Consider the following 12443-nt stretch of genomic DNA (forward strand, 5'->3'; position numbering starts at 1 on the left):
GCCTGTATGGAGGATAACAGTTTCACGGTACCGCGTAATCCTCCGTTTATAATCTCTGCTCCAATGTTCCCTGAACAGGTGAGGCAGGCAGCTGCAGCTCAACTGGGACAAACATTAAAATCTACACATTTGTATGTAATGATTTTAAATCTAAATAATTTATATAAATATAAGATACAGCACCCGAGACTCGTAGCATACAAGTTTGGTTCGGTTGTATAAACTATACAAGTCTAGACTAAGCATGCGTGTAGAAATCTTGTAATGTCAATTAAACAATAACATTAACTTAATAACCTACTAACAGGTTAAGCTCTTCACTTGTGGCCATTGCACAAATTAGGCTCCCAGATTAAAAGCCAAATTTGGAATAAATTAATGCAGCACAGCACTGTGGTAGCCTACTTGTGCAACCCCCGCCCCCCCAAAACAAATCGCCTTTTTTCAGATTTAGTTTTGAATATTGGAAAACAATATTAGTCTTGTAAAAAAATCTCATGTGTTACAAATATCTAGTTTCTGGAGCTAATTGTCCTCTTAACCAGTACTTTCATTAAAATATAGCGTGTTAATTTACTAATTTGCAAATATCTTAATCCAATTTAATTTAATTTAATTTATATTAATTTAATTTAATTTAATTTAATTCCCTTTAAAGCTAATCAGCGGTAAAAAATTGCTAATTAATATCCATTATTGTTGTGTACTTTAGAATAGGCACCACTTTTGTCATCACGATTCTCGTTTTTAATTTCAGCTTCTTCTTTTTTTAAATATAACTTTTTTAGATTTCAGAGAACACACTGACTGAGACTAAGCTCATAAAACTCTCCGCGTCTTCTACAAACATTCAGTTTTTATGCGGTACTCTAACAAATTACGAGTGACCTAAATTATCATTCTGGTTAATCTCTGCGGAATAAAACATCCCGGGGAACCTTTTTGGAGAACCCTGATTTCCGGGGACAGCGGAAGTTATAAGTGTCTCCAGAAATCAGTCCGTGCGGGAGCAAGAATCACATCCAAGATGGAGAGCGTAAATGCTGGGCATATGATGAGTTTAGCAGCTCTGCAGAGGCAGGATCCGTACATAAACAACTTGCTCGATGTTACCGGTCAGGTGGCTCTTTACAACTTCAACTCCAAAGTGAACGAATGGGTAAGTTTGGACAAAACAGGAAACAGTTTCCGGAGTAGTCATCAACGCTAGTTAGCATGTTAGCTCCTCATAAAAAAAATATAATACCAAGGAACATGTCAGTATTTGTTGGACTATAATGAACCCAGATAATGTTCACATATATTGTGTTTTAATACCACTACCTTTCTGTTCGTGGTTTTGTTACTTTATCGATTATCGATAAGCGTTATTTTAACTGAGCTAGCTGAAGTTAGCCACCGGCGCTAACAGCAGTTTTTTTTGTGCTATTATTCAGCACGTTTGGATTTTATTGTTTTTTTTTATTATTTTTTTTTTTTACACAGAATCTCACTTTTCATTTCAGGAGAAGACCGAAATCGAAGGTACCCTGTTTGTTTATGCGAGGTAAGCACATAAGATGATAAGTGAACACGACGATCTTGAGGGTTGTTTACGTGTTGTTTACGGGTTGTTTACGTGTTGTTTACGTGTTTCGTTTCTGCGCGCCGTCATTTGACGGATTCTGCGCACGTGCGTAGGCCGCAGTCTTGTAAACAAACATCAAGCGGATTATTTGATTGACCTGAATCCGTCTGCAGCTGCAAGTTAGTTCACATTGAAAGAAAGACATTTGCCGTTTGAACAGGGAAAAAAAAAAAAAAAAAAAGTGAAGTTAAAATGTTATGTTTAACAGTTTTGGTTGTTTTTCCACATCAAACAATAAACTAAAGAGTAACTTGTCAACTATGAGGATTTGTTTACTTTTATTTTCACATTCAGGTTATTTGACCCTTTGTCAGACAAAATAAACAACTTCCATACTGTAGTCTTGGCTCTGGTCATTTATTACGGCGATGTCATGTGTTCTTCTTTTTTTTTCTGGTTTTGGTGAAAATAATTGATAAATTAATTTAGGAACTGCTTATTTGATTAATCTGTAATTAAAATATCGATCAGCTGTATAATACTTCATCACTGTTTGCAGACTGTTCCAAAAGTGGTCTTCCACATCCAAATATACGTATTTCTTAAGTAACCAAAATGTATTTCTATATGTAATGAAGGTTACATGTGAAAATATTCATTTTGCTAATTTCAAAGTAATGCAATGTAGTGTGATCAAGGAGTTGATGTTCGATGTTTGATGTTCTTTGTCCTTTTAAAGGTCTGCCTCCCCTCATCATGGCTTCACCATTATGAATCGACTGAGTACAGAGAACCTTGTGGAGCCGATCAATAAAGACCTGGAGTTCCAGCTGCAGGATCCCTTCTTGCTCTACAGGAATGGAAACTGTGAGTGTTTTGTAGAATAGAAACATGAAAACAGCAGCTGTCATACACAAAAGAGAAGCATATGTCTGTCAATAAAAAAATTAAATAATAATTAATTTAAAAATTGTGTCTTTTTAAAAAAAAATGTCCCCTTGCAGGATTAATAAAGTATCTATCTATCTGAAATCAGATCTACTTTTATTATTAGTGTCTTGGGTCAAATGCTTTTAGTGCTTCACTGTTTCTTGAGAAGTTCAAGGTGGTGAAACATCAGGGCCCAAGAGGCACTATAGGAAGGGTGTTAAATGCAATTCACCATCCAGTGCCAGTTTCAAGTCTATGAATGGTGATATGAGATATTTAACTAGACAAAATGCTTGTTCAACATTTATCATTCCATCACCACAAATGTACAAAATGTTTTAAAACTGCATTTGTATAATGCTATCTATACCAAGTGTCTAAAAACCTGTAATGTCAGTGGGAATATCAAGTCATGCTTCTGAGCTACATAATGTTTTTGCCATAAAGCACAGTTATATCTCAGAAGATTCAGTCAAATTATAGTATAAACTATTTGAAAGCACCAAGTAGACAGGTGTAGTCTAAACTGGGCAAACATTTGGGTGAATTTTTTAAGAGTGAAAACAAGTAAATACAACTCAGACGAGCCCTTCTGCAAATGATGATATACTCCTTTTTTATTTTTTGTTTACTTGGAAAACAGGAAAACCACAATAATTGTGAGTTTTTGCTGTCTTCATTTGCTCTGTTTTAGTGTCTGTTCTATATCTTAAAAAAAAATCAGCTAACTATTTAATTTGCCCGGGGGTTTCCAAATCTTTGCATACAACTGTAAGTTACGATGATGTTCACACACACACACACACACACACACACACACACACACACACACACACACAAGAGAACATAATGGTACCTCTGAAAATGCCGAACAAACACGTCCCCAGTGTCCTCTGGAACATCTCTTCTCCCTTTTGCTTGAAGTCATTTTGGCATGTTGGAGCATTAAGCAAGAAAACGTTTTCACTCATGGCGTCACATTGACCGTCCAGAAAGCAGCAGCTGCAGCTCAGTTAACATTCAGCATTTGGGCAAAAAGACTTTAGGGTCTGATGGTGGAACCAGACTTCTAATTGATATATATTTTCTGATATAAATTGTTGTGAAATCCAGTGAGTGCCTCCAGTCCTTTAGGATTATAGAAAGAGTTCAACAGGAAGTAAGGTGAAATGAAAAAAGTGACAAAATTCCTCAGATTTTCAGAAAGTAACTGACAGCGCTCCCACCGAGGTAATCTATCAGAAGTCTGAAGAGAAGCTTCATCGAGGCAATGAATAACGAATTAGATTGTTTTCCCATTTGTTTGCTTATGAGAAAAAAGAGCATGGCCAGGGTCAACGTCAGAGGAGACTGCTCCCCCTTTGGACTTGGTTTGCCCATCAGCCTGCCTGGTATGGAAGGCATGCTGTAACTCCAACTCCCACACCACCTTTTCCTGTAGCTTTACTTGAATCCGAGTCCAGTTCTCATTTTAATTCATTCCTCACAGTGGGTCGAGTTGCAGCCAGATCAAATGATGTGCAGGTGGTTGACAGTATTCTTCAGGTTGTGTTGGAGACACTTCTGGCAGCTGACGGTCACCTCTAGAAAACAGGTCAGAGGAAAATGTCTCTGATAATATTCTCTCCTGATTTCTGGTCCATCTGTTGGTTTGACTGCTGCTGTAGTTTTGTCTCTCAGGTTTCCTTCAGTCGAGTTGTTGTTTTCAGTGACGTAACTGGCTGGCTGAAGATCTGGTGGCACTTCTCAGATGTTAATTCTTCAGCATGTAGAGTCTGTCTGTTGCTTGTGGTTGAGCTTCTGTGAAGTTGTGGCTGTTGTGGTTTAGATTCCAGGTTTGTAATCTTGAGAGAAAGAAAGCTAGATTAAAAAGATGAAAGACTGAGTTGAATCAAGATAGAAGTTTGATTGAGGAGCAGAGAGTCCAACACAGAGAGGATGGATGCTTCAGAGAGATGTAGATAATCAGTGTTGATTTGAGCATCTTCGAGAACTGACGTACTCACTGCTGAAGTGTAACCAGAGTTGGAGAGAACTGCTGGAGACACCGACACCTGTTTACACCACTTCATATTCCCTGTGGTCGCAGGAGATGCTGCTGGGAGGCAAACACTCTGGTTGCTAGGTTACTGCTGCCTCTTGAGGGACCTTGAACACGCCAGTATTTCGTCACACACAAATAACACACACAAGTGTTAAATACACAACGTTTCAGCCAAAGCTAAATCATCTTATTGTGCATCAAGTAGTTTCCTTTTGGTGGTGCTGAATGTGGAGTTGGATTCATGTTTGTTGTCACCTTTTGGCACTCTGAAGAAATAATTAATGATTTTTAAACTAATTTCAAACTGAATTATCTAATGACTTAAAAACAAAGTAGGTATTGTGTTTTTTTTCCTAATGTAATGCTGCTTCTGCAACACAGCCAGTGTAAATATGATTTAAAATACCGTATTGTGTTTCTCTAACAGTGGGTATCTACAGTATTTGGTTCTATGACAAGAGGGACTGTCAACGCATCGCTCAGCTGATGGTCAAGTAAGTAGGTGGACATGTTCAAACTCTGTGTATGGATGAAAGTTGGTCTTTATTTCTCCTCTCAGTTGTGTTAGCTTTATGAAGCAACTCTACTTACATTAAGGACTGAGCACCTATCATCTCTGGGTGCAGACTATGTGTCATGCTTTAACTCTTCCCCAGGATTGTGAAACTAGAAGCGGACCATGCCCAGAGAAAGTCACCAGAGAGGGCGGAGCCAGGGAGAACCAATGGTGTCGCAGAGCCACGGCCCATCGACATCCTGGAACTGCTCAGCAAAGCCAAGGAGGAGTACCAGAGAGTGAGGAGGCCAACACCGTTAACATAACATTTTTATCATTGTTGGTTCTTAGATGGGCAAATAGTCCTTCTTTGGTGGTACTTTGGTACTTCAATTTTTATAGATAATCTGCAGATTGAATACACAGATTGTAGATCACATGGCCTGTAAATGTTGCATTTATTTCTCCAGCACATTTATACACCAACCCAAAATCTAAGTAATATATTGTGGATTATTTTTGTACCTTTCTAACTCCTAAATACTGACTGAAACACATTCACTGGTCAGATTGAACACTCATGCATATCAGAGATTATAGTGGTACAAACCCGGGATTATTACAGGTGTGGGGGCGTCTGTTTAGACAGCTAGAGAGGAAGTCGGGAGTTGATCTGTCCCCTGGCTCTTTGTGGGAAAAAAATAAATGTAGTATGTGTATGTGTACGTGTAGGCCCAGGCAGGTGAAACAGATGTGCCTACAGAGGTGAATAAGAAAGCAGCGGTGAACACTGCAGAGCATGCCCACAGCTCCACACAGCCTGAGAAGGTGCGTACATTTCACAGACACACAGAGAATCATCTGAGCCCTCTGTTTGTTCATGTATCTATAGGACTATATTTTGAAAGCTTTGTCATCGTCTTCACTCCTACATGCAGAGCCTGTGGAGGAGGACAGTGAGAAGGGGCATGTTGTTTATCCCAGGTGTCACTGTCACCCCATATACAGTCAGACTTTGGCAGCAGAAAAAGCTGCTAATGTTGGTTATGATGCAAGCAGACTCCTAAATACACTCCTCCACTAACGCTGGTTATGTTACCTACAGGGTTTGGATGAGGCGAGAAGCTGACTTGAACAATTTTTCATAATTTGTTGTAACAATAATTACTTAACAGCAAAAGTAACTGGCAGCCAAATTAAATTTCTTGAAGCATTTATATGAGTTTAATCAAGAAGAGTGGAGCTCAGTCACTTTAGGTTCAGAGCTGGAGGGTTGAAAGATTTCGGATAAGTACACACAACTTCTGTTAAATTTGACAGATAATCATTTTGTCTTCTTTTGGTTCCAAAAGTTAGATCTGTTTTTGATCCAGCTAGCAAAATATCAAAAAAGCATCCAACTTTTAGCTCTTTCCCACTTGTTTTTTCTTTGTTTGCAAAGCTCAATGTTTGCAAAACTTTTCGGCAGTTCTGACCATCACTTTCAACAATTAAAATGACACCAGCAGCAGCAGATTATCCTTCATCTGTAGGTTAATTTGAGGATGACAAAAATGAAAATTTATACTTTTTTTTTTTTTTTTTTTTTTTTTTTTTGTACTGCAAGATGATCAAAAATAAACATCACCCCACAGAAGGTGATTAGTTTTTGTAATTTGTATCCTCAGTTATACTAAATATTGAATTAAATTAGATCTAATGAGGGATTCAATGTTGGATTCAGATTCAATAAAATTCTGTAAACCAGAACTCTAGCAAGTTTAATCATCTTCATATTGATTATCTTGTCCACCCAACAGTCAAATTACCGTGATGTTCTATTCACTGTGATATGAAAAAAAAACAATAAACAAAAAAAAAAAAAGAACATTCTCGCATTTAAGAAACTGGAACCAAAAACTATTTTTTACTGTTTTTACTTGATAAATCAACTTAAACAGTTAATATCTGTTGATTAGTTTTCTGTCAGTCATCTTAATGTCTCAGCACTGCTTTGTTTGGGCTCACTGATATGTTCTTTTTACCCTTCAGAGCTCTCACACGGTGGTGAAGCAGATCACGGTTGAGGAGCTCTTTGGTTCGTCTCTCCCGAAGGACCCCTCTCTGCCCACCATGCCTGCGCAGAACGCCGCTGCTTCCGGTGACCCCTCCAACACCTACGTCCAGAAACAGCCATATCCTCCTCCAGCCCACCAAAACCCGCTCATCGTTTCCCAGCTTTCAGCCCAAGACCCAGGATCCAACCAGCGGCACCAAGCCCCCTGCCTACTCCCAGCTCCTTATGCGCTACACCACGGCCCTGCTTTCCAGTCAGTGGTCCCCAGGCCAGACCCCCAGCCTCACTGCTCTGTCTCCCCCCTCATGGTGCTTCCAGCTGGCTCGGAGCATCACGCAGCTCCCCCTGGATCCGCAGCACCTCCAGTAGCTCCTTCGGCCTATTTGAGACAGGAGATACTCGGCACGCTCAAAGCGGCGGTGCCATCTTTACATTCAGACATCCACAAACCCATCCTTGCACCCAACTTCCTGCCACGCCAGCTGTTTACACCCCACAGATACCAGGAGCCCGTGGGGAAACCACTCCTCCAGCACAGCAAAGAGATGGATGTCTTCTCTCAGCCTCCAAACCTGATCAAACCCATGTCTGTGAGTTCAGCTGTTTGTGTGGATCTGTTTGCTGATATCATCAATGTCTCTCACATTCTTATACCGTAACAAATTAGACTTTAATCCAGCATGTTGGTTGTTCTTGTGTCGTTTCTCCTTTGTTTTCCTTCTCTATTCTCAGGCTGTCCCCATGAGCCCAGGTCTTGCTGTTCCAGGGTCGGAGATCTCTGTGCTCCTCTCGCCCAGTGCCTTCCAACAAGCCATCAATAAGACGGCGGCAGCGGCAGCGGCAGCAGCGGCAGCGGTGGCCTCCCCTGTCCCCTCTGAGCCCTCCTCTGCCTCTGGAGGAGCCGTCGAGCCTCCACCAGTCCCCTGCAGTAAAACACTGCTGCAGGAGACTCTGATACACCTCATCAAGGTACTCCAAGGGAATGAAACACATAGAGGCGTACTGTTGACATTTGTTTGCAAGGGGGAAGTCAAAGCTGTGGCTGTTTACCTTTTATATGATCACTTGATGTCCCAATTGAAACATTTGAGTGTCAACTTAAACGGATGGAGTCTCTGACTGCTTCATTGTCGACATGCCACAAAATATAAACATGATGATTTAATCGAGATGAAGTAAAGTGAAATTAATTTAATTTAAAGTATCAAAGGCTTGTCAATTTAGTCTTAGCTAATAACAGATCAGTTTTATGACAAAAACAATTGAAAAGTAAAATCCTTAATTTTATCAGGTTTAAAGTGGAGGAGTCGCAGCCAGTAATGGCAGCTTGTTGACTTCCACTTTAAACCTGGATTTATCTTTTCTTATCACCACTTTTCACCGAAACTACTTTCTGCTGAAGAAATTGTTCCAGTTAAAAAGGTATAAATAACATAGCAACAAGGTTTATATGTTTCCAATGATGAGGTTTCGGATTCAGATTGAGACAACTTTAGAAGTGCAGGTCATTTGCGGCTCAATCCTTACATACAACTTTAAAAAACTCACAGGTAAGAGGCGACAGATCAACACATGTGGGTCACCACAAGAGAACAAAGAGCAGCAGTAAATAAAAAACATTTTGCTGTAGTTTGGATACATAACCAAGTTTAAGAAGAACTAAAAAGTAATTTAACAGGACTACAGTCTGTGTTTACTAGCCTTATAGCAGAAGGACTGAAAGACTTGGAGTAGCGGTTTGTTCTCCTCAGGGATGCGTTATAATGCCGTCCTGAAGGTCTTACAGTAAATCCGACAGATCATGATTAGATTGGCTCCATTTGCTTTCCGGGCTCATGTCTCTTTGCTGGACTTCAATTATCTTGGAGCAAACTGTCGCAATACTATTTAGCCTATTCTTGTCCTTCACAGAAAACCAATTAAACAAGGAGATCAGTGTTGGATAATTTAAATTCTACTAAGATGTCTGTCATCGTATTGTGTATACACACACTTGGACACTTTCAAACAGTTTGTTAATTCTTCTTAATTCCTTGTCTAGAATGACGCAGACTTCCTGAGTGCCATCCATGATGCTTACCTGCAGAGTCTATCCAAGGACTTCAGCAGCATGAAGCTATAGTCCTACTTCAACCACCAACACTGTTGCTGTCAGTGCTACAACCCCTATATGACCACTGCAGAGACCACGAGTTGTCGAGAGGGCAGCGAACAGGTTTTTGACACACTGCACACCACAGCTCTTCAGAATTTGTCTGTGTGCTAAAGCTTATTAGAGCACGTAGCACACACCGTGTAACCCTGTGTCCCTGAGGCTGTCCTGGATCGACTTTTTACATCCAGCCTGACCTCCTGTGGGACAGACGGATGAGATACAACTTCCCTGTATGGCCTTGAGTTTACTTTTTAACTTTATAAATAAGGTCAAACTGCCGGCCACTTATTGGTGAAGTTGAGCTGTTTGTGGTTTATTTCTCCGGAGGACGGGACCACAGTGGAGCTTTTGACCTTCAGACAGACTATTTTGCAGCTTGAACATTATGGGAGTCGCAGCTTCTCACACGTCTTGGGAGTCCTCGCAGTGCAGGAGTACGGGAACACTTTAAGACTCAAGACAAAGACCTGTGTGCTGGAGAGCAGTTTTAGGGGTCTTTGTAGACCTGTGTGACTTTCAAAAGAACTAATCATTTCCCTTTTTTCTTTACTTATTGAACCTCACGGTAACTGCAGCCTTTATATTTTTAGTAACGTCACAGAGACTCTGAGCAGCCGTTACACTTTTTGTGACATTTTGTGTTTGGCAGGAGAATTTTTTTAAGCTCTTACCCAAGGAAGGTAACTTTCATAATAGTTTGGAGAAGCACTTTCAGCTAAGAACTCAAACAAAGAAAGCGGTCGCTCCCAGCTGCTTTTTCTTTTTTTTCTTTTTTTTTTATGTTACAGACTGTGATGTGTTTATAATGACTCACAAACGCACAAACCAGCTTCTTCGCTACCTTTCCCTGCCTCCACATTTCCCCTCCTCCTCCTCCTCCTCCTCCTCGCTCTGTCTGTCTTTGTCCTTCTCCTGGTGCGTGTCGTCCTCCCTCCTCCACCAGCTGAGCTCACAGGACTTGATGTTCTCGGAGGGGAACGTGCAATAGATGACAGACGCAAGGCCTTTAGGGATACCAGCATTTTGGGATACGTTAGGACGACACTTAAGAGCTACGTTTATGTGAACCTCTGGGTTCAGCAGTTCATCTATAATTTGAATATCATGAGCAAAAAAAAAAAAAAAAATCCAGAAATTGCTATTAATTTTAGGTTCTTGATTACATTCAGCCCTTTCTAATATTAAAATGCTTAAATAAATACGAGCTGTAGAGCTTCTGAGCTTCAGTCTCCTTCAGTTAAATTCATACCAGTAATGATAAAAAAAAAATCGAAACTACCCTCGTTGCCCTTTCCATTTATTTTCAAAGCCGCAGTTAGTTCACAAAGACTTCAAGATAAACTGCGGGTTTTTTTTTCCAGTAAAAGGCTACTGCAGCACATAAACTATAAACCCTTCAGACTGCAGTGGGAGCAGCAGGAAGCACGTTGGTCTCATTATCATGTGCAACTCTTAAGTGGCTACTGATGCTGTTTCTGCTGAAAGAAAACTGATCTATTGTAAATCAAAAAATCAGCTCTCCGATTTAAAAAGGAAAAAGATTTATCATGTTTTCTTTTTCTGTTTACAAAAAAGGTTTCTGTCACCACAAAATATTCAACACATACAAGACCATCAAAACTATCTCAAAATGAATATAAAAGCATGAAAATATAAGGTTTTCTAACTAATATTACAGTGATTTTCAGTAGTTGGTTCATTAATCCAGTTACCTAAACAACCAGTATAGTCATTCAATATTAGAACAAAGTTGTTTTTTTAGTTTTGTCAACAGCATGAAGGGCATAGATTATTACTTGTCTTCAAATTTTCTATTTCAAACCAATGACCAAGTGTCATGAATTTCTGCAGAAATCCTCGGCTTCTTTGGAACACCATGAAGTTGTATTTGGTCCTGCTACGTGAATGTATTTGATGTTTACTTGGAGTCTTGTTTTTGTTGTCCGGGTTAAACTTCAGATCCATGTGGTTTCAGTACTTTTTTTTCAGAACTTTTTTACTTTTTTTTAATTCGGCAAGATGATAAATTTTAATGTAAAAAGGACATGTCCGCAGCCAGGAAAAAATTACATTCTGTGTTCACTTTCAATGCCGTGTAACAATTCTTCATTTCAGACGTGGTTCTGCCAACACGTCTGTGATGTGTTGGGTAAATAAAGACTGATTGAAATGTAGAGATTGTTTTTAATCCCGGTCACCTATTTAAGATTTTAAGATTATTTTACCCTTTGGTATAATTTATCTTTTTGGCCAGAGATAGGATTTTTGGAAGAAAACGTAAAAAAAAAAAAAAATAAAAAAAATTGAAGATTGTTTTACTGTCTGTAATTTGGTTTATTTTTTAATATTTTGTGATATTAAAGATTTGAAAGTAGAGTTGTCTGTTTCTGTTTGCTGCTTGGAGGAGTCGCTGTGAAGACAAAGTGTCAAAACTTAAACAGGAATTTAGTTTTTATACTATAATTCTTAGCATTTTTGACACATTTTTCACTTTTCTGCTAGCTAAAATATACTTATTAAGTAACCAAATATAACTACAATATAACATGTCTTTTGTGTTTCGTATGGTTTTCATCTGGCTTTGTGTGTGACGATTGCATTTTCAGTACACAGGAATAGTGCAGTTTAGCAGTGTGACCACCAGATGTCAATACTTGCATATAGTTAACCTGTTGTACCCATAGACCCTTCAGCAGCCAACATTATATTGTAATTAATGATAAAGCCCATGTAAGGGTGTGTTACCTCTGAGGACTTGATCAGGGAGTAGTTCTGGGTTTAAGTGACACAATAAATGTCTTTCCTCAGTAGGTAAATACTGATGAAGTAGACTGGCCAACAGACTGCATGATTTTCCCTTTGAGTCACTCTTCCCAGGTCCCCTGCTGGCCAAATGTGGAAGATCACAAGAGGGAAGGTTAGTCTGCTGCAGCGAAGCTTATATAACTGTCAAAGAGGAATCCAACCCAACACTAAAATGACATTTTTACAGGGTGGTAACAATCAATCCACCATTGGCTGTCAGTCTTTACCTGGATGTTGTGTAAGAGTGCATTACAGGTGTAGCTGGTTTGTACCCCAGCTAATCAGGTCAGCTTCACTGGGAAATGTCATTAAATTCAGATTACTGTCCTTTGCGATCCGTCAGATTTCCTTCCATACGTCCTTATTGTTTAACTAAAGAACTGTGTATCA

The 12443-nt window shown here is 39.5% G+C and overlaps 1 protein-coding gene across 2 annotated transcripts; it reads left to right on the plus strand.

Annotated features, from left to right (window-relative positions):
* The first annotated feature begins 994 nt into the window (after positions 1-994).
* On the plus strand, positions 995-11624 carry dcp1a (decapping mRNA 1A). 2 transcript variants are annotated; one of them, XM_069141050.1, is made up of 9 exons: positions 995-1159; positions 1506-1546; positions 2307-2434; positions 4969-5035; positions 5198-5336; positions 5770-5865; positions 7069-7683; positions 7826-8062; positions 9135-11624. In XM_069141050.1, exons 1-9 carry the CDS (start codon positions 1028-1030, stop codon positions 9213-9215), a joined length of 1536 nt encoding a protein of 511 aa, XP_068997151.1. In that variant the 5' UTR covers positions 995-1027; the 3' UTR covers positions 9216-11624. The 2 variants fall into 2 exon arrangements, with proteins under 2 accessions (XP_068997151.1, XP_068997152.1); XM_069141051.1 differs by lacking the exon at positions 5770-5865.
* Positions 11625-12443: the final 819 nt, after the last annotated feature.

This window comes from Embiotoca jacksoni, unplaced genomic scaffold (assembly GCF_022577435.1).
Source record: "Embiotoca jacksoni isolate LCO1_2020_lvr unplaced genomic scaffold, fEmbJac1.0.p SCAF_9, whole genome shotgun sequence".
NCBI classification, from domain to species: Eukaryota; Metazoa; Chordata; class Actinopteri; family Embiotocidae; genus Embiotoca; species Embiotoca jacksoni.